Source organism: Amblyomma maculatum, chromosome 1 (genome assembly GCF_055883805.1).
Source record: "Amblyomma maculatum isolate TAMU_Amacu chromosome 1, ASM5588380v1, whole genome shotgun sequence".
Taxonomy (NCBI): domain Eukaryota; kingdom Metazoa; phylum Arthropoda; class Arachnida; order Ixodida; family Ixodidae; genus Amblyomma; species Amblyomma maculatum.
In genome coordinates, this window is record NC_139344.1 from 179,819,414 (window position 1) to 179,838,372 (window position 18,959).

The window sequence follows — 18,959 nt, forward strand, 5'->3', positions numbered from 1 at the left end:
AAGACTGGGGGAAGCCTTAAAGCGGTAAAGAAGAAATTGGGCATAAGCAAAAACCAGATGTATGCGATAAGGGACAAAGCGGGCAGCGTCATCACGAATATGGACAAGATAGTCAAAGTAGCCGAGGAGTTCTACACAGATCTCTACAGTAGCCAAAGTAGTCAGGACCGTAATGAGATTGGCGGCAGGGAAAAACAGTCAGACGTTTCACCAGTGACGAAGGACGAGGTCAAGAAAGCATTAGAAACTGTGAAAAGGGGGAAATCAGCTGGAGAGGATCAGATAACTACAGATTGGTAAAGGACGGGGGGGGGGGGGGGGGGGGGGGATATCGTGCTAGAAAAACTGGCCACCCTGTATACGCAGTGCTTGGTGGCGTCGACGGTACCGGAACCATGGAAGAATGCAAACATTATCCTCATTCATAAGAAAGGGGACTCTAAGGACCTAAGGCTGGAGCGACGAAAAGCGTAGGTGGCGCTGTCAGTCACAGGAGCGCATCAGAAGCGCGTACCTCGCAGAGAAAACCTTCGGGATGTCTGCTTCTGCAGATTGTGTCCTGCGTTGATTCCGTTGCATCGCATTGTTCTTTGCCGTACTATGATGCGTTATTGATGACTGGTCAAGCAGGAAAACGCGTGTCTGCAGAGAGCATAGCACCCTCCCTTACTGTACGCTCTATTTTTCATTCTTTCTTTTTTTCGTGCTCATTGTGCACTCTTTCTGCTGTCTTCCCCATTTGAGCCCTTTTCTTCTCGAGGTACACTCTGTCCGCACAGTGGGGGAATGATGTTAGCCATATGAACGAGGAACTCACCCAGCTTCTTTCAAGTCCGGCTGATGAGCCTGACTGCTTGGTTGATGAGGGAAGGCTCGAGGGCGTCGAACCTACTTTGAATACCCTTCCTCCAGGTGATCATAAGAAGGTGTCTTTGAATTGTGTCACTATGCACAGTTATAGCTGTCTCACAGCTTACATTGCAGCATATGTATTGTGTCACTATGCACAGTTATAGCAGTCTCACAGCTTACATTGCAGCATATGTAACTCGAAAGTTCAAGCACAAATTGATCTCATTTCGAGCAAATCGTGCACGGCACAAAAAAAAAAAGAAAACTATCTCAAACTTCGACCACGGAGGTCTTCTTTATCCGTCTGCGGAGCTTAGCTCGGAAACACGCTGGAAGAGTCTGAAATTTTTTTTGCAATTTCGGGGCAAATTAATGCAAATAGCATGCGTGAATTTGGGATGTTTTTGCAAAGCGCTGAGGTTTCTAAGCTGGGATGTATGACAGAAATATGACGCTTCTCATAGTGAAGTTCTACATCCACATGCGATTCCAGTTTTATGTAAAGTCACTAAACCAAGTGCAGAGCTCTAAAGCAGAACATATATAAAATACCTGAGGCTGAGTAGATGCGAATAATTGTGTTTGAGGGCTCTCTACCTTATGAATCTGCCTGTGTCGTGTCTTCAAATTTAGCATCTCAATTCATTCTGTTCTCATAGCAGCGACATTTTCGTATATTTCATAGTGTTTTATTTGTTGGTACCATATATGCTTGAACTAGCTTTTTATTTATTGACTTAAGTCACGAATTGTTAATCCTACTGGTTTTTGAAGTCATCCGCTGTAAGGTTTCATGCATCTGTATGAGCTCTCTCTGATCTATACATTTCATATACACATGTATCCGCCTACATAATTTCTATCTTCAAGCAACCTTTTATACCCTATATATATATATGAGGGGCAAACAAAGTATGCTAACTTAACAACACCTTCCATTGCGTTTTTAGTGCAAGCAAGCAGCTCATGGAAGATTTCAATCTAGCCCGCATAAACTGGCACATCCGATAATAAAAATTTGTGATCATAAAAATATGATAGGCATTCGTCACTGAACCTCCCATTAACATTCGACAAAAAATTAAAGAGCACTGCAGAACCTGCATTGGAGAAATGTGAAAGCACGGATGCTGCTGTTGGTTGCTTCTAGTTGCTTATTTCACTTTTTGTTTCCCATTTTCGTCTTTTGTACTTTCAAATTGGGCGCCAATCCCTTTCTATGCCCTTTTTCGACTCTACTTTCGGTTGCGTGACGTCACATCCTTGGCGTCACATCAATTCACTTCTTGTTTACCCATTTCATAGTCTTTGGTACTTTCATATTGCATGCCAATCCCTTCCTATGCCCTTTTTCGGCTCTACTTCTGGTTGCATAATGTCACATCCTTGACGTCACATTAATTCACTTCTTGTTTACCCATTTTATAGTCTGGTACTTTCATATTGCGTGCCAGTTCCTATGCCCTTTTTCGGCTCTACTTCCGGTTGCGTGACGTCAAGGATTTGACGTCACCCTAATTGACTGCCTTAATTAACTACTTTAGTCTTTGGTACATTCAAATTGCACGGCAATCTCTTCCTATGCCCTTCTTTGGCTCGACTTCAGGTTGCGTGACGTCACATCCTTGACTATTTTAGTATTTGATACATTCAAATGGGGCTCAAGCCTTTGGTTAAGGCGATCATTTTTGCCTGTACTTTCAAATTTCTGGCCTCTAATTAATTACTTAACTTATTGGCCTAATTATTTTTCGGACACAACATTATGTCACCTCTATCGATTGACAGCGCTTATTAACCTCTACCACTACTCAATTACAACTGCTGCGGACAACTTTTACATTTTTTGCTTGTAATTACCTATTTAACTTATTGGCATAATTATTTTTTCAAACACAACATTACGTCACCCTTTATTGATTGACACCATTCATTAACCTCTACCACTTCTCAATTGCTGACAACTGCTGCAGACATGATTTTGCCGACGCGGTCTGCCGATGCGGCCTGCCGATGCCGTCTGCGGACAGAAATCTGTGAGCATAGCGAAGTAATGCTTTCGCATTATTAAGGTAGCTAATAAGTCCACGAAATTTCTTATCATTGGTTGTCAGTTAATCGGCAATCAATCTTACATTAGCTGTTTGTGTCTTACCGCTTATACATATTTTCCCCGACGACGGCCGCTTTTATAGGAAACTAGGTCCTTTATTCATGAGCAGAATCTGTTTATTATACATTAAGTCAAGCGTGTGGGAGCTAAAGTGACACAATTTATTAATGCTTGCTTTTGGTATCCGAAAAACTAGCGGTGATGGCGGCGGTTCACCCAGCTGTCTGCTCAGTGCTTAATGCGATCTTCCTACATACAGCGCCCTTTCATATCTCGCATAGCGGTCATCGCTGAAATGGCCAGCTCGCCGATGACAGATGGCACACTTCTTAATTCTAGAACACTATAGCGGCACCATCTTCCACGGACGCACAATCAACGATGGCGATGACGACACTGCCGCACCATTTGCGCGGCGACAGCGATTGCGTTGATGATAATGCTAATTTCTTAATTGCACGCAACGGCGCTTTGCGGATTTCTCCACGGCAGTCTGTTTTCACCACATATGTCGAGTTTTCACGTCATTCTCTTCTTAGTAATTTATTTTTATAAAACATTCAAATTTTCGTGATAAACATCTACCGGGCGGCGATAAAACTATCGTTGTATCCGATTTACCGCCGATAGGCGATCGTTATATCTGGTTTATTTTTACATTGTGCCAATGGGAAAATTTATAAATCCCAAGAATTTGATCGTTATAAACGATATATCGTTATATTTGGTATCTTTATAAGTGGACTGCACTGTATTGGCAAGCTATCTTTTAGTGTTTACAGGAAACCTATGCACATAGGACATTACCTTAACTTTAAATCAGTCCGCCCAGCTTCACGTAAGAGATCAGTCACTGCCACCTTATTAAATAGAAGCAAACGCATATGCAGTTCTCTCGAAGACGAGGCAAATGACATTGATGTGGTGCGGCAAGAACTGTCATGCAACAACTACCCGACATCTTTTGTGGCTTCGGTCGAAAAACAGCTGTGTCGATCGGCGTGTAAAAGTGCCGTGTCTTCATTCGCCCTGAAACGTGCCGCTGTTCCCTATACCCCTGGAATCAGCGAGGCGTTGGCACGCATCCTGCGCACTTTCAATGTTCACATTGCCCACGTGTTGACCAGAAAACTTTGACGTGCTTTAGTCAACGTAAAGGATGTTCTTCCGAAATAAAAATATCCCGGCGGGGTTTACAGCTTTCCCTGCTCTAACTGCGACTGTGTTTACATTAGCGAAACTGGTAATTTTGTAAGGCACCTAATAGATCATAAAAATGATGTAAAAAAAAAAGGATTCTAGTGCTCTCGCCGGACACTTCGTATCAAAACAGCACGTCGTCGACTGGAGCGAGGCACATGTTCCTGCAACTGAAAGAAAAAGATACCTTTGCCTTCACCTGGAATCGTTGACCATATAAACGACCAGTCCCACCTTGAACCGTAATTGTGGCAATCTGACAACTGCTTACGCATGCCCCCTGCGCCCCCTTTTTAAACATACATAAACTCATGCCTTCGCTTCTCATTTTTTACTGTGAACAAGGCTCCCGTATGGGAGCCGAAACGTCATGTTGTTTTTTTTTCTTTGTGTTTTTGGTTGGCATCAACAATGTCACATTTAACAGTCCATCCCGACCAGACGAGTTTTCGTCAAACTCGATTTCATGCAAGGGATTTTCGGCAGTTTCTTCAGGTCCATTTTAGAATTCGAGGTTTTAGTAAAGTCGGACATTTTTTCTGGTCCCGTGAAGGCCGAATTAAGGATTCATTTGGACAAACTGGATTCCAAGGGAAGGAAAGCGTAGCAGGGGGCGGCAGAAAGTTAGGTGGCGGATGAGGTTAAGAAGTTCGCAGGGGTCAAGTGGATGCAGCTAGCACAGAACCGGGTTAAGTGGAGAAATATGGGAGAGGCCTTCTCCCTGCAGTGGGTATAGTCAGGCTGATGATGATGATTATTATTCAGCGGCCATAGGACAGCTCTGTCCGGTTTCGTGCTGGTCTTTCCTGTAGAAAAAACAACTATGTGGAGTCGTGTATAATATTTATTCATTTATACTAAATATTTCAGTGGAATGTACAATTCTCTGCAATTCTAGTTTAATTTTATTTGCAGATACCATGTGAATTCTGAAATAAAGAATATGAACAGTGTTTGGTGTTTCAAAAATTTTTGGTTGCTTTTTTTCTCTGATCAGGTATGCAATATTTGAAGGCTTTTTCTTTCTCATATTCATATTTGGCTTATATCTGAAAATTTAAACTAAATAAAAGAGAAACATGAAATTGCTTTCTAGCACTTAGAAGCAGGCCTGCCTGCTGAAGCCTCTTTTACCAACAAATGCATGCATGACAAAAATAAAAATGCAATGTTCTGCACTGATCATAATACAGCCGCCGATCGTTTTTTCGGACACTGCGGGACCTGGGAAATGATCCGAATACTAACAGTCCGAAATATCAGTGAACGTGGAAACAAATCACTTTTCTAAGAAAAATCACCTTTACATATCACTAACTTCGCTGCTTCCCATGTTTCGTTTATATGTTGATAATAGGGAGCCATAGCATAGAGTGATCCTCTACTCTAATCAGCTTCCGCGCACCGCTCATGCGCACGCGTCAGCACGAATACGGCGGGCCTGGCCGCCAGTGTGGGTGCACTGACTGGTGTCGACGCGGTAAGCGTACGCGGTGCCGGGAAGCATGCAGTGTGTTCAAGGCGGTCACTACATGTGCAGTGGTGTCCCGCAGAAGTGGATCATGCTAAGTTATAACCACTATACCCCTCCAGTTAAAATATCTCGGCCAGTCATGCTTTTGTCATGTCCATGCCACTTTCAGACATACTGTGACGCAGCTGCAGGTCATGCTCATGCCACGAACGAATATATGCGCCGCCCGAAGCAATAACATTTAGTTTCTGTTGCCATGGTTAATGCCAGTAGCAAAGACCGTGAGATGGAACTCGCGGGAAAAAAAAGAGCGGAACAAGAGCCTACGTGAATGCACTTTCGCGCTTTTCCCTGTGGGGAGCGGCGGTGGAGCACGCCGTGGCGGACTCTGCTCATGTTCCATTTTTCCGTCCGATTGCATGTGCTATAGGAGCTACCGCGATGACAAGGCGTAGCAACAACGATGTCTGCTCGCGTCTATTTCATACTGAAAAAAAGCCTTAGGCCAAAAAATGATCTCCACAGTATTGCTGGCACTCAGTTTGGTCTAAAAAATTCAAACTTCTGGACACCATAGGGTTCGAAATATCTGTCAAGACAGTGTACATGTTTCTGTAGGCGCGAGACGGTTCCTTAGTAAAGCCCGAAATATCGCGCAAGTCCGAATTATTGGAGTCCAAAAAATTGGTTGGCACGACCCAGTGATTGCCAGCCATTTGTTTAGCAGCAGCACATGGCAGAAATGAGAAAATTTTGCGCTGTTTTGCATTCATCCGTTCTAATGAAATTTGTTCTTACCGTTATACTCTTCTATAAACCGCCCTTGTGTATAGCCCCCCCCCCCCCCCCCCCGTCCAGCTGCAAAACTTCGAAAAAAAAAAGAAAAAATTAAAACGCGTCAAATACGCGTCTAATCCTAAAAAGTGTTACAAGATGGTGCCAGTTAGTATTTCCTACAACGCATCCATTGCCATCATCGTTGTGCAACACGACGTATCTGCGGATTTCTGTTCGCGGTTTTCATAACAAAGCGCCATTGCGTCTGTTATCAGTTTCGAAGTGCGTGCGCCGTTGTCTGTCAGGGTGCGTGCTTTTGAACGCGAACAAAACACAATGGGCAAGCACAGACCGTCCTACACTGCAGGCTTCAAACTTAAATATATGAATGTATATATATTTCTAACCGTGCGCAGATAAACCTCGGATCATCAACACTAAAGCAGGCTAATAGTTACAAATATCTAGGTTTAACAATAACAAGCAATCTTTTTTGGAACTCACATATAGATAACATATGCTCCTCTGCATTTAAGAAGCTGTTTTTTCTGAGGCATAAAATAAGCTTCTTGTATTGCATAAGAAAAGTGTTTGAATAATAGCTAATGTTGATTAAGCGGCTACCTCCAAATATGCATTCCAAGCTCATAACATTATTCTTGTTGATCAAATATATGATTATAGGTTACTACAAATTATGTATTTTTCGAAGGCATCCGTTGCCAAATTTTATTCTTCCTTAGCATCTTTGGAGACGCATCGTGCTAACATGCACACAAGAAGTACTAATGCATGGAATGTACCACGTTTTCGCACTGATTATGAATTACAAATGCTATCTTACAACCTGCCCCCATGTTTTAAACACTTATCAAAATACAATAGGATACACAAAAGCTGAGCTGTGCAAATATTTTGTTGAAATGTGATTTTACGCTTCTGTTTATAGATTACTGAATGTTTGCCCAGTTGACATTTTTCTCTTAAATTAGAGCGCATTTTAACTGATTTTATTTTTGTGCCATTTAATGTAAACCTTATTAGTGAGTTTGCATGTGTATTTAATTATTTTATTGAATGTGGGACTACTTACTGTATGTATGACAGATTTGGAGATTTCCTTCATCACTCTTCTGCTGCTGCTTGTATGGGTTTCCTGGACACTGTCAAGCAGCGAAGGCATCTTTTATCCGGGAAACCCTCCAGTTGAACCTGAAAATCAGGCCAAAGCTTGAGTGTGCTTCGGTTGTATGGTACCCATTTACTAAGCTTAATCTATATATTAGAAAGGGTTCAAAGAAAAGCTGTTAGGTTTATCTATTCGAAATTTAAAATCACCGACTCCCCCACTGATATCATGGCGACTAACAATATTGAATCACTTGAAATGCGAAGAGGAAAATATCGCCTTGAGTTTCTTTATTCTTTACTTAACCATAAGTTAGCCTTGGATCTTTCGCAGCACATATCCCCTCTATCCACACGGCATACCCGACATCATCACATTCACTAATTGACGCCATATTTTGCGAAGACTGACTGTTTTAAATATTCATTTTTTCCGCGGACAATATCCAATTAGAACCATGTTATGGCACTTTCATAGTTTCGCAAACTTTGTTCATTTTTATGGATATTTCTTTTGATTGGGTTCTGCATCTTTTGAGTTTTGTTAACAATATTGCTACGTATTCAGTACGTAACGGGGGTGTTTATTGGTAGTCTGAAGCGCTGCAAGTCACGCAAGGAACACCAGCACACACCACTGTGACTTCCGTTTCTTCTTCTTCTCTCCAGCCTCTTCTTCCTTTCCTGACCCCCCGAAGCACGTGACACTTCCCCCCTCGCAGAGGAAGCCCCAGGGCAAGCACTTTAAGGAAGGTGCCGGGGATGGAACCTTTTTAGCCGAGCCACATGCACCACCTGGGTCCGGCGTGAGCATCGGCCACTTTCGGTGCGGCGTGAAATTACATAGTTCACGTCACTCAGGCGCTCCAAAACGATAAAAGGGCCGCTGTTACGAAACAACAGCTTCTGGGCTAAACCACGCTTGCGCTGCGGCGTCCACAGCAAACACTAAATCACCGGTCACATAAGGGACGTGGGCGTCGGTTGTCATAATGCTCCTTCGAACGTTCCTGTGAGTCTAGGATGCGGAGGCGGGCAACGCAGCGAGCTTCTTCGGCTCGACATAAAGTAGTGGCGATAGAAGGCTCATTGTGGAGGGAGAAAGGAAGGATGGTATCAAGACAACTGCGGGGAACTCGAGCATACAGGAGGCAAAACGGACTGTAGCCAGTCGTCTCATGCTGTGCTGTGTTATACACGAATGTAATAAAAGGGAGGATTTCATCCCAGTTCTTGTGATTCCACATACATCGCCAACATAGTGTTCAGAGTGCGGTTGTTCCGTTCAACAAGTCCATTCGATTGCGGGTGATACGGCGTTTTATGACGGTAATCGCAGGTGCAATGACGAAGGAGTTCTTCGATAACTTCAGCTGTAAATTGGCGCCCACGGTCACTGATCAGAACTCGAGGAGGGCCATGGCGCAGGACGAGAAATCGCAGAAGAAATAGGGATACTTCATAAGCAGTGGCTGAGGGTATTGCGGCTGTTTCTGAATATCGAGTGAGATGGTCAACACATACCACTATGCACTGGTTACCGTTAGAAGATCGCGGAAAAGGACCCAAGAGGTCAATGCTCACCTGCTCAAAGGGTGTGGTCCGAGGCGCAATTGGGTGCAGCGGTCCTGGTGGACGGGAAGTAGGGAGCTTGTACTGCTGGCACTTGACACAACTGGCTACATAGCGCTGAATGGCTTGACGCATTTTCAGCCAGTAAAAGTCGTGCACCATTTCAAGAACGGGAATACGGAGGTTTTCCGGCAAGATGAGGAGAAAGCGTGCACCTCCGGGGTTGAAATTCTTCTTGTAAAGTAGGCCGGCATGAATGCAGAAACGCGCATCTCTTGAATCATAAGCGGCAGAGAAGAGCAGTGCCAAAGTCTGATCGTTGTGTTGTTCTGTCTGGAACAGTTGAGGGTCAGGAAATGTTGCCGAGATAGGCGCCAGGTAGTCATCAAAGTTGTCATCATCACTACCAGTTGATGAAAGCGGCAAGCGTGACAGACAGTCAGCGTCAGCATGTTGACAGCCGCTTTTGTATGCCACAGTGAAGTTAAACTCTTGCAACTGCAATGCCCATCGAGCGAGCCGGCCGCAAGGGTCACGAAGATTTACGAGCCAACAGAGTGAATGGTGGTCAGTGACGATGGTAAAAACATTGCCATATAGGTAGGAACGGAATCGTTGCACCGCAAAAACCACTGCGAGGCACTCTTGTTCAGTAACGGTGTAGTTGCGCTCCGCCTTGCTCAACGAACGACTAGCATAAGCTATCACGTGCTGATCGGTGCCATGACGCTGGATGAGCACAGCACCAACGCCTACGCCACTAGCGTCAGTGTGGACTTCGATGGGGGCAGAAGGACAGAAGTGACGTAGGATAGGTCTTGATGTCAGAAGGAATTTGAGGTGGCGGAAGGCATCGCAGTCAGTAGTCCAATTGAACGGTGCATCTTTGTGCAAAAGGCACGTGAGCGGGTATGCGATGTCAGCGAATCTGGGTACAAAACGACGAAAGTAGGAACACAGTCCTAAAAAGCTCCGAAGCTGCTTCACTGATTTCGGTGCTTTGAAGCTGGTTACAGCCACAATCTTCTGAGGATCCGGCCGAACACCATCCTTATCGACCAAGTAACCAAGACTAATTGTTTAGCGTTCGCCAAAGTGGCACTTCTTAGAGTTGAGGACGAGGCCTGCTCTCTCAATGCAATCAAGAACCATGGTGAGGCGGCTATTGTGTTCCTGGAAGGTCTTGCCGAAGATCACAATGTCGTCCAAATAGCACAAACAAATTTTCCACTTGAGTCCGCGCAGAATGGTGTCCATGAATCGTTCGAACGTGGCAGGCGCATTGCACAATCCAAAGGGCATTACATTGAACTCATAGAGACCATCGGGGGTCACAAATGCAGTCTTTTCTTTGTCGCTTGGGTTCATCGGTATCTGCCAGTACCCCGATCTCAAGTCTACCGAGGAGAAGTATGACGCCGAATGAAGACAGTCGATTGCATCGTCAATACGTGGAAGTGGATATACATATTTTTTGGTGACGGCGTTAAGGCGACGATAGTCCACACAGAAACGCCATGTGTTGTCTTTCTTTTTAACGAGAATAACTGGAGCCGCCCAAGGACTTGAAGATTCCTGGTTAACGCCATGTTGGAGCATGTCATGAACTTGTTCGTCAATAAGCTGACGTTCGGCCGGAGACACACGATAGGGCTTCTGTCTTATCGGGCAAGAGATTCCAGTATCAATCGAATGATGGATGCGAGAATTTGGAATCGGTGGCTGATTATCTCTGGCGAAGTCGAAAACCGAAACATGCTTGGAGAGCAGGTCTGTCAAAATTCGGCCCTCCTGTGCTCCCAACGCTGTGTTTATCATTGCCTGGATTCGAGACTCTGCAAAATGAGATGTTTTCTCTTCAGGAGCATGGTTACTTAGTGCCGCCACGTAATTTGACACACCTTCCTTGTAATGAGCAAGCCTCATGCCACGAGGCAACACGTCTGGCTCGTCTGAATAGTTTACAGTCCACAGCAAGGTGTGGCCTCTGGTGACTGAAACTATGCAACGAGGCACCAAGACACTCTTCTTTGCACAGACCAGCGTTGTAGGTTCCACTACGGCATCAAAATTCTCACACAAATTCGTAGATGAAATAACTTGAATGAATTCTCCGGACATCGCAGGTACAACTGTATCTTCAGACACAGAAAACGCTCCGTAATCGAGCGACGAGGTTTCTGCAAGAGCCGACATCAACGCAGCATTAAGCGAGATCTGTCCACTACGGCAGTTTAACGTTGCACCACACTGTTGCAAAAAGTCTATACCTAGAATTACTTCATGCGTGGAATGAGGCAACACTGTGAATTCGGTTCGAAACGCTTGGCCCCCAATCACAACTTTCGCATAGCACACACCCAAAGGCACCAATGATTCACCGCCAACACCACGTAATACCACAGCTTGATTCACGCTAAACATCACTTTATGTCCTAATCGATTCTTGAATGCTAAACTGATAACAGAGACTGTTGCGCCAGTGTCAATTAGTGCCGTGGTGTGGATGCCGTCAATGGATACTTCGAGTTTGTTCTTTAACATAAACACAGGCAGAGGGATTGGGAACGTTGATTTTCCAGCGACCTCACCCCCATCGGTCCACGCCTTCTAGTTTCCCGAAGGGGAAGAACAGCGCCGAGGAGACTGTGATTGTCGCTGTCTTTGGGTTGGCGGCGTCAAGCTGCGGTCCGAAGCAGGCGATCCGTTTCGCATCTGTGCCGGGCGGTATGTATCCAGAGTTGGTGTCGGATAAAATTCAGTGTCGAAATGATTAGAAACGTTGGGCAGCAGGCGATGATCTTGTGGTAACAGGCCCCGCCGACGGCAATACCGGGAGATGTGTCCGGTCATGCCACAGCTATAACACACGGGTTGCTGGCGCCACCGGTCCGAGTAAATGTGGGCGAAGACTGGTTCTGGTTGGCGGTAGTAATCGGGACGGCGTTGCTGACGAACCACCTGGCGTGTGTAGGTGGTTCTTCAGCCCACCCGTGGCCCATGCTGTCTGCCCTCGCCAAAGCGTGACGCATTTAAAGCCGGAGTCCAGGAAGTTGATGGGGTCGCGGGTTCTGCTTGCAGCGCGCAACCGTCATACTGGTGTTCGTCCCGGCACGCAGAGTCTTTGTCACGCAACAATTCTTCCCGCACAATCCGGCGTATCAGATCAGCCATGGACTCCGGAACACTGGCATCAACACTCGCAACAGATGTGACGTTGGCCAATCGCCCAAATTTAGGAGTGATGCGGCGCAACTTCAAGGTTTCGAAAGTGCGGCAGTGCCTGATGAAGTCAGCGGTAGAGTTCAAATTGTCTTTGCTGATAAGAAAATTATAGACATCTACAGTGATACCTTTAAGCAAGTGCCCCACTTCATCTTTCTCGGACATTCGAGGGTTTACCACCTTGCACAATTTCACAATATCCTCGATATATGCGGTGCAAGTCTCGCCAGGTACCTGTGCCCGCTGCATCAACGTTTGTTCTGCACGTTTCTTCTTTGCGGATCCGTTGCCAAAGCAGTCCTTTATCTCTTCTGTGAAACAATCCCAGCTGGTAAGTGAGTCTTCATGATTATCAAACCAAACTAGGGCAGTGCCTTCCAAGAAGAACACTACGTTCGCTAGTTTCACGGTCGCGTCCCAATGATTGTACCGGCTCACCCGTTCGTAGTTGGTTAGCCACTCGTCGACGTCCTCGTCAGATTTTCCACCAAATGTGCGCGGCTCGCAGTAGTGCTGCCAGTTGCTCACCGCAGGTGTTGTTCGATCAGCGTCGCCGTCTTGAGCCATGTCAGATGGTAGGGGCGGCAAACCAGCGAGCCGGCGGCTTCGTCGAAGACAACGGGGATCCGTGTTGATCTACACCGCAAATTCCACCACAACTGTTACATACTCAGTATGTAACAGTTAGCAAGGCAATGTAAAAATATGTAACATTGCCTTGCTAAGCAACTCGGGGGATGAACTGCAAATAATGATTGATGACCTAGACAGGAGAAGTAGAAAGGTAGGCTTGAAAATCAATATGCAGAAGACTAAGGTAATGTTCAACAGCCTCGGGAAGGAACAGCAGTTTACATTAGGTAGCGATGCACTGGAAGTAGTAAGCGAATATGTCTACTTAGGACAGGTAGTAACTGCAGATCCGGACCATGAAAAAGAAATAACAAGAAGAATAAGATTGGGATGGAGCGCATTTGGCAAGCACTCGCAGATTATGACTAGCAGCTTACCGGTATCGCTAAAGAGGAAAGTATATAACAGTTGCATCTTACCATACCTTTTACCAACGTTTCATTTTAAGAAATAAATTTCACATTATTGCCTAAGTTTTCACCTGAAATGCATATTATTGAATAGTATATCTTCTATCTTCATTTTGATGAGCCCACAGTTTTTTCTTTTTTTAGGTACGTCAGGAGTTGAAGGGCTGTGGACACAAGTTTCTGCCCACCTAAGTCTTTGCCTTACTTACTTACTGTCTGTTACGTATAAGGTATTTACTAAGGTAATCGCTAATAGAATCAGGACAACCTTAGACTGCAATCAAGCAAAGGATCAAGCAGGGTTTCGGAAACGGTACTCTACTATCGATCATATCCATACCATCAATCAGGTGATAGAAAAATGCTCGGAGTATAACCAGCCCTTATACATAGCATTCATTGATTACGAAAAAGCATTTGACTCAGTTGAAATCTCGGCGGTGATGCAGGCATTGCGAAATCAGGGGGTAGACGAGCCGTACGTGAAAGTGCTGGAAGATATATATAGTGGCTGCACAGCAACCATAGTTCTGCATAAAGAAAGTAACAAAATTCCCATAAAGAAAGGTGTTAGGCAAGGAGACACAATCTCCCCAGTACTATTCACAGCTTGTTTAGAGGAAGTATTCAGAGACTTGGAATGGGAGCAGTTAGGGATAAGGGTGGATGGAGAATACCTCAGTAATCTGCGATTTGCTGATGACATTGCCTTGCTAAGCAACTCGGGGGATGGACTGCAAATAATGATTGATGACCTAGACAGAAAAAGTAGAAAGGTAGGCTTGAAAATCAATATGCAGAAGACTAAGGTAATGTTCAACAGCCTCGGAAAGGAACAGCAGTTTACATTAGGTAGCGAAATACTGGAAGTAGTAGGCGAGTATGTCTACTTAGGACAGGTAGTAACCGCAGATCCGGACCATGAAAAGGAAATAACAAGAAGAATAAGATTGGGATGGAGCGCATTTGGCAAGCACTCGCAGATTATGACTAGCAGCTTACCGGTATCGCTCAAGAGGAAAGTATACAACAGTTGCATCTTGCCTGTACTCACCTATGGCACTGAAACGTGGAGGCTAACCAAGAGAGTTCTACTTAAGTTGAGGACAACCCAGAGGGCTATGGAACGAAAAATGGTAGGGGTAACATTAAGAGATAGAAAGCGTGCAGAGTGGGTTAGAGAAATAACTCAAGTTACCGACATTCTAGTGGAAATTAAGAAGAAGAAATGGACATGGGCAGGACATGTAGTGCGAAGAGAGGATAACCGATGGTCGCTGAGGGTAACAAACTGGATTCCAAGGGAAGCAAAGCGTAGCAGGGGGCGGCAGAAAGTTAGGTGGGCGGATGAGATTAAGAAGTTCGCAGGGGTCAAGTGGATGCAGCTAGCACAGAACCGGGTTAAATGGAGAAATATGGGAGAGGCCTTCACCCTTCAGTGGGTATAATCAGGCTGATGATGATGATGATGATGTAACGGGGGTGTTTATTGGTAGTCTAAAACGCTGCGAGTCACGCAAGGAACACCAGCACACACCACTGTAACCTCCGTTTCTTCTTCTCTCCAGCCTCTTCTTCCTTTCCTGACCCCCCGAAGCACGTGACAATATATGCCTGTCCTGCTTGGACCCTGAAAAGGGTCTGCAGTATGTACTAAATAAATAAATAAATAAAATAAAAAGCTAAAATTTGAGGTGACCATTTTCTCATACTTATTTGTATGCATTGGATAGAAAGCATGTTTTCAATGTAAGGCCACCATAGCACAATTTTTTTCATTCAGTTTCTCTCAATTGTCATCTACCTGTGTTACTGATTTTCTTGCAGCGAAGGCACCAGGTAATTATGAATGAACAGCTAGTTTCCATAGTTAATCAAATTCGAAGTAGGTGTGTAGCACTGCTTACAGCACAGTACTAGACGGCCTGGCTTCATTCATAGTGATGCCAGTCCGTCAAAAAGCGTGGCACAGCCGCATCCTTATCTCTCTTCACACCATCTGCAGTGGTGCTTATCACCAAGCAGCTCGGAGCTGAGATCGAGGGAGCACTGCGTGTACACTCTTGAGCAAAAGTGGTATACAACACTCAGCCAGTAACAGAGCTCGAGAAAACTGCATCAAAATGTCATTTAGCGACAGCATAGAGGCCAGCGACATCTACACATGATTGGGGATAAAATGGTGCACCGCCGCTACTGTCTCGATCTTAGATAGCGGTTGGTAGATAAAGTTGGGATGCAGTTTTCTTGAGCTATACTACTGGCTGAGTGTTGTATACCACTTTTGCTCACGACTGTATATGTCTGTTGTCTGTGAAAGCCAAGGAGTGACTGACGCTACGGGGTTGAGTCCGAATTCGAGGGTGTGCAAGTGAGATGCGGCTACTCAGTCTGGAGTAACGCGCTTGTACATCATTGCCCGGTGTGATGGCTGCAACTGTGATACGCGCCACTCTCTCGGCTGCAGCTGTGAGACCACTCCGCCATCTTATTGGCTAAGATATGCGACGCGGCACAATACCACCTAGGCTCATGGCGTCGCCATCATTTCCTTCACGCCTCAAGCTCATGGAGAGAAATAGAAAAAGAGTAGTCATCAGACCGCCACCAGTGAAAGCTGTGATTGTGGCCAGAAGTGCTATGCACTAGAGGAATCGGACTGAAACTGTCTATACCCCCCCCCCCCTTTTTTTATGTCAATAACAAAGCACCTTATTACCATTTACTCCTGCTGTTATAAGGGCTGTTATTGCAGAAACACCTGTGTATAAAGCCCTTTAATTCGCAAGGTGCCCTTTTATTAGTGCTGAGTGATGTTTAAAATAATATCGCTTTATATTTGCATAGGGTCACCCAGTCAAAACAAGTAATCTTTTTAGAAAAATAGGCTGACATGACATGGTTCTGCGCATGCTGATTATGTTGCCGTAGTGTGGTCTTGATTTCATGGAAATCGCCAGTAAGTTTGCCAAATGTCCATGAAGTTGCATGCTGTTATGTATGTTTGGTTTGCTTACTTCCTGTTTATCACAAAATTACAGCTTTCTTTAACATTTAACATTTACCTTTCTTTACTGTCACCATGTGAGTCGGTGTCAGTGGTGAAATGCTGATTTCAACGTTCAAGGGCTGATTTACACCTGGTGCTTATTACAGCTTCATGGCTTTTATTGATGCTTTGTGTGCAGGTTTGACTTCACAGATGCCAAAACAATGCCACCTGAGGATTTCACCGTTTCCCTCACAAAAGCAGTCAATCACGGCACTGCCCATGTTGTGTTGATGTGGTGGGCACTTGACATGAACCCTAGTGGCAGCATCTACCTGACCTGTGCCCCATCCTGGGAGCATCCGTCTGGTAAAAGTGCTCCAGTAAGTCTGCATGATAGCTCCTCATCTCTCCAGTCTACTAGAGACTCAATTCATCAAGCTGGGGCTGACGTGTGTGTAATATATAAGCTATTTGTACCTCATTAAAGGTGATGGTGTTTGCAGTTCACCTCAAAGTGTCTTTTGCGTAGGTTTGCAGATGAGCATCCAGAGGGAAAGGCAGCATAAGCAGCATAGATGAGAGCAGTAAGTGATGACAGCAATCAGAAATACTGGGAGTATGAAGAGGGAAGTGATATTGGAGTGACATCAGAGGCCTTTTATTGCTTCACTTGACAAAGTCATCGCACTGCAGGGGTTTTCATGCTGCACAGAGGATTGCAAGCTATAGGGATCATACACTGCATCAGGTTTGGTGGCCATGCCAGAGTGGGAGACTCCTGGTTAATTTGGCCCAATTATCTAAGGTGCTTTGGCATAGCACAGCACGTCAGCATGTTTGCATGTAATTTGTGGCACGTTGACGTAAGTGGTGTTTAAGGGGGGAGGCTACCCTTGAACACCAACTTTTTTATTTCTTGAGATATCTGAATGAAATTTTCAGGGTATGCTCCTAGTACACACATTTGAAGAACTACCAAGTTTCATGGAGCTGGGCTCATCGGTTCTCAAGTTAGAGGAGTATATCAAGATAGTTTACATAGGTCCCTAGGGGCAGGCATGGAGAATTTGCAAAATGTGCTAGCAGTGTGAAATTCGTTATGGTCATTCCTGGATATTTTCCCCAGGGCAAGACAATTCCCTTTTTCCAAATTTCCTCTCTGGAAAACTTTAGTACAGCCCCAAATTTAGTGTTAAAATTTACCCCTGACTTAACAATACTTTAATTGACTGCCCCTAATTACACATGAAATATTTTGAAGAAAACAAATTGTCTTGCCCTCAGAAATTCACTTAGGTATGTAACAAAAAAAAAAAACTCATGAAAATCCAATAAGCGGTTCTTGAGATATGACTTTCCCTAGCAGCCACACTGTGCAAAAAATTGATTCTGAGAAAACAGCTCTCAAAGGTTGAGGAACAATAACTTTTTTGTTTCTCAAATTATCATGGTGAAATTTTTAGGACAGGCTCATGACATTAACAAATGAAAAACCACCAAGTTTCATAGAATTGTGCAAGCTAATTCTCAAGTTACAGAAGCATATCAAATTGGTTCGAATAGGTCCTTTATATCAGGCCTGGAGAAATTGCAAAAGGCACTGGCATTGTGCAATTTGTCATGCTGATTCTTAGATAGGTTCCTCAGGGGAAGACAAAGCCCTTTTTCTAAATTTTCTTGCTGAAAAATAGCATATCACTGGATTTTTTGTTATCAGTTAGACCTATGTTGATTAATCAAATTAATTATGACGAATTCCAGACATAATATTTTGAATACATGGGCGTCCCTTGCCCTTAAAAATTTATTCAGGTATAGTCGAGCCCACTTATAACGGCCCCACTTCAAACGAACACTCGCTTATCACGAACAAGTCCGGTGCGGCCGTCAAAATATACATTAGGGCTATGGCGCTCCGTCTCTGCTACAACAAACATCTGTGCTACTAGCCGATCTGCTACAGCGAATGCCTTGGCGCCACGGACCACTTTCCACATGCTGAGATCCGTCGATCCTGTGCTCTGCAAGCCGCGACAATCGGCATTCCCGATTCCCCCGCGGCATTTCGCCCAAGGCATGATGGGCGGCGCAGATGCAGCAAGCGGCTTCCCGGTTTATCTTTCGCGGCTTCTTGGTTTATCTCTCGCAGCATCTCGCCGGAGGAACGAGGAGCGGCCCAAACGCGGCAAGCGACTTCCCGGGTTATCTTCCGCGACATAAGTGCCGAAACGAAAAGAAAAAAAGAGCTAGCCAAGTCTGCACTGAACGCGTGTCATGCCTTGAGGCATCGTGAGCGACCACGCAACGTTTAACACTTTGCACGAAACCGTTCAGAGGGCACGACGAGAGATCGTAAATCCGGCGATTGCAAAAATGGCGAAAGGTGAACAGAACGCACGACAGACAGCCAACAACGACAGCAAGCAAAGAGCCGTAGGAGACGACGCGGGGAGGTAGCCGGTGGAGACCGACGCGTCAGCGGCCGCAGCAGCCAATAGTAGTCGCCCGATCCTTCGCGTTCTCGCGGAGCGCGCGCTTTGCCCAATCGCAGCCTTGAATTCGAGCGCGGGAAACTTGAAAGCC

The 18,959-nt window shown here is 45.1% G+C and overlaps 1 protein-coding gene across 3 annotated transcripts in view; it reads left to right on the top strand.

The window, feature by feature from the left end:
* LOC146205019 (protein arginine N-methyltransferase 7-like) overlaps positions 1-18,959 on the top strand; it is a 166,473-nt gene that overhangs the window by 31,256 nt on the left and 116,258 nt on the right. For all 3 annotated transcript variants that reach the window (XM_084589689.1, XM_084589690.1, XM_084589688.1), the window contains exon 8: positions 16,573-16,756. In XM_084589689.1, coding sequence (XP_084445815.1) covers positions 16,573-16,756 — 184 coding nt within the window. The remainder of the gene's footprint in view (positions 1-16,572; positions 16,757-18,959) is intronic.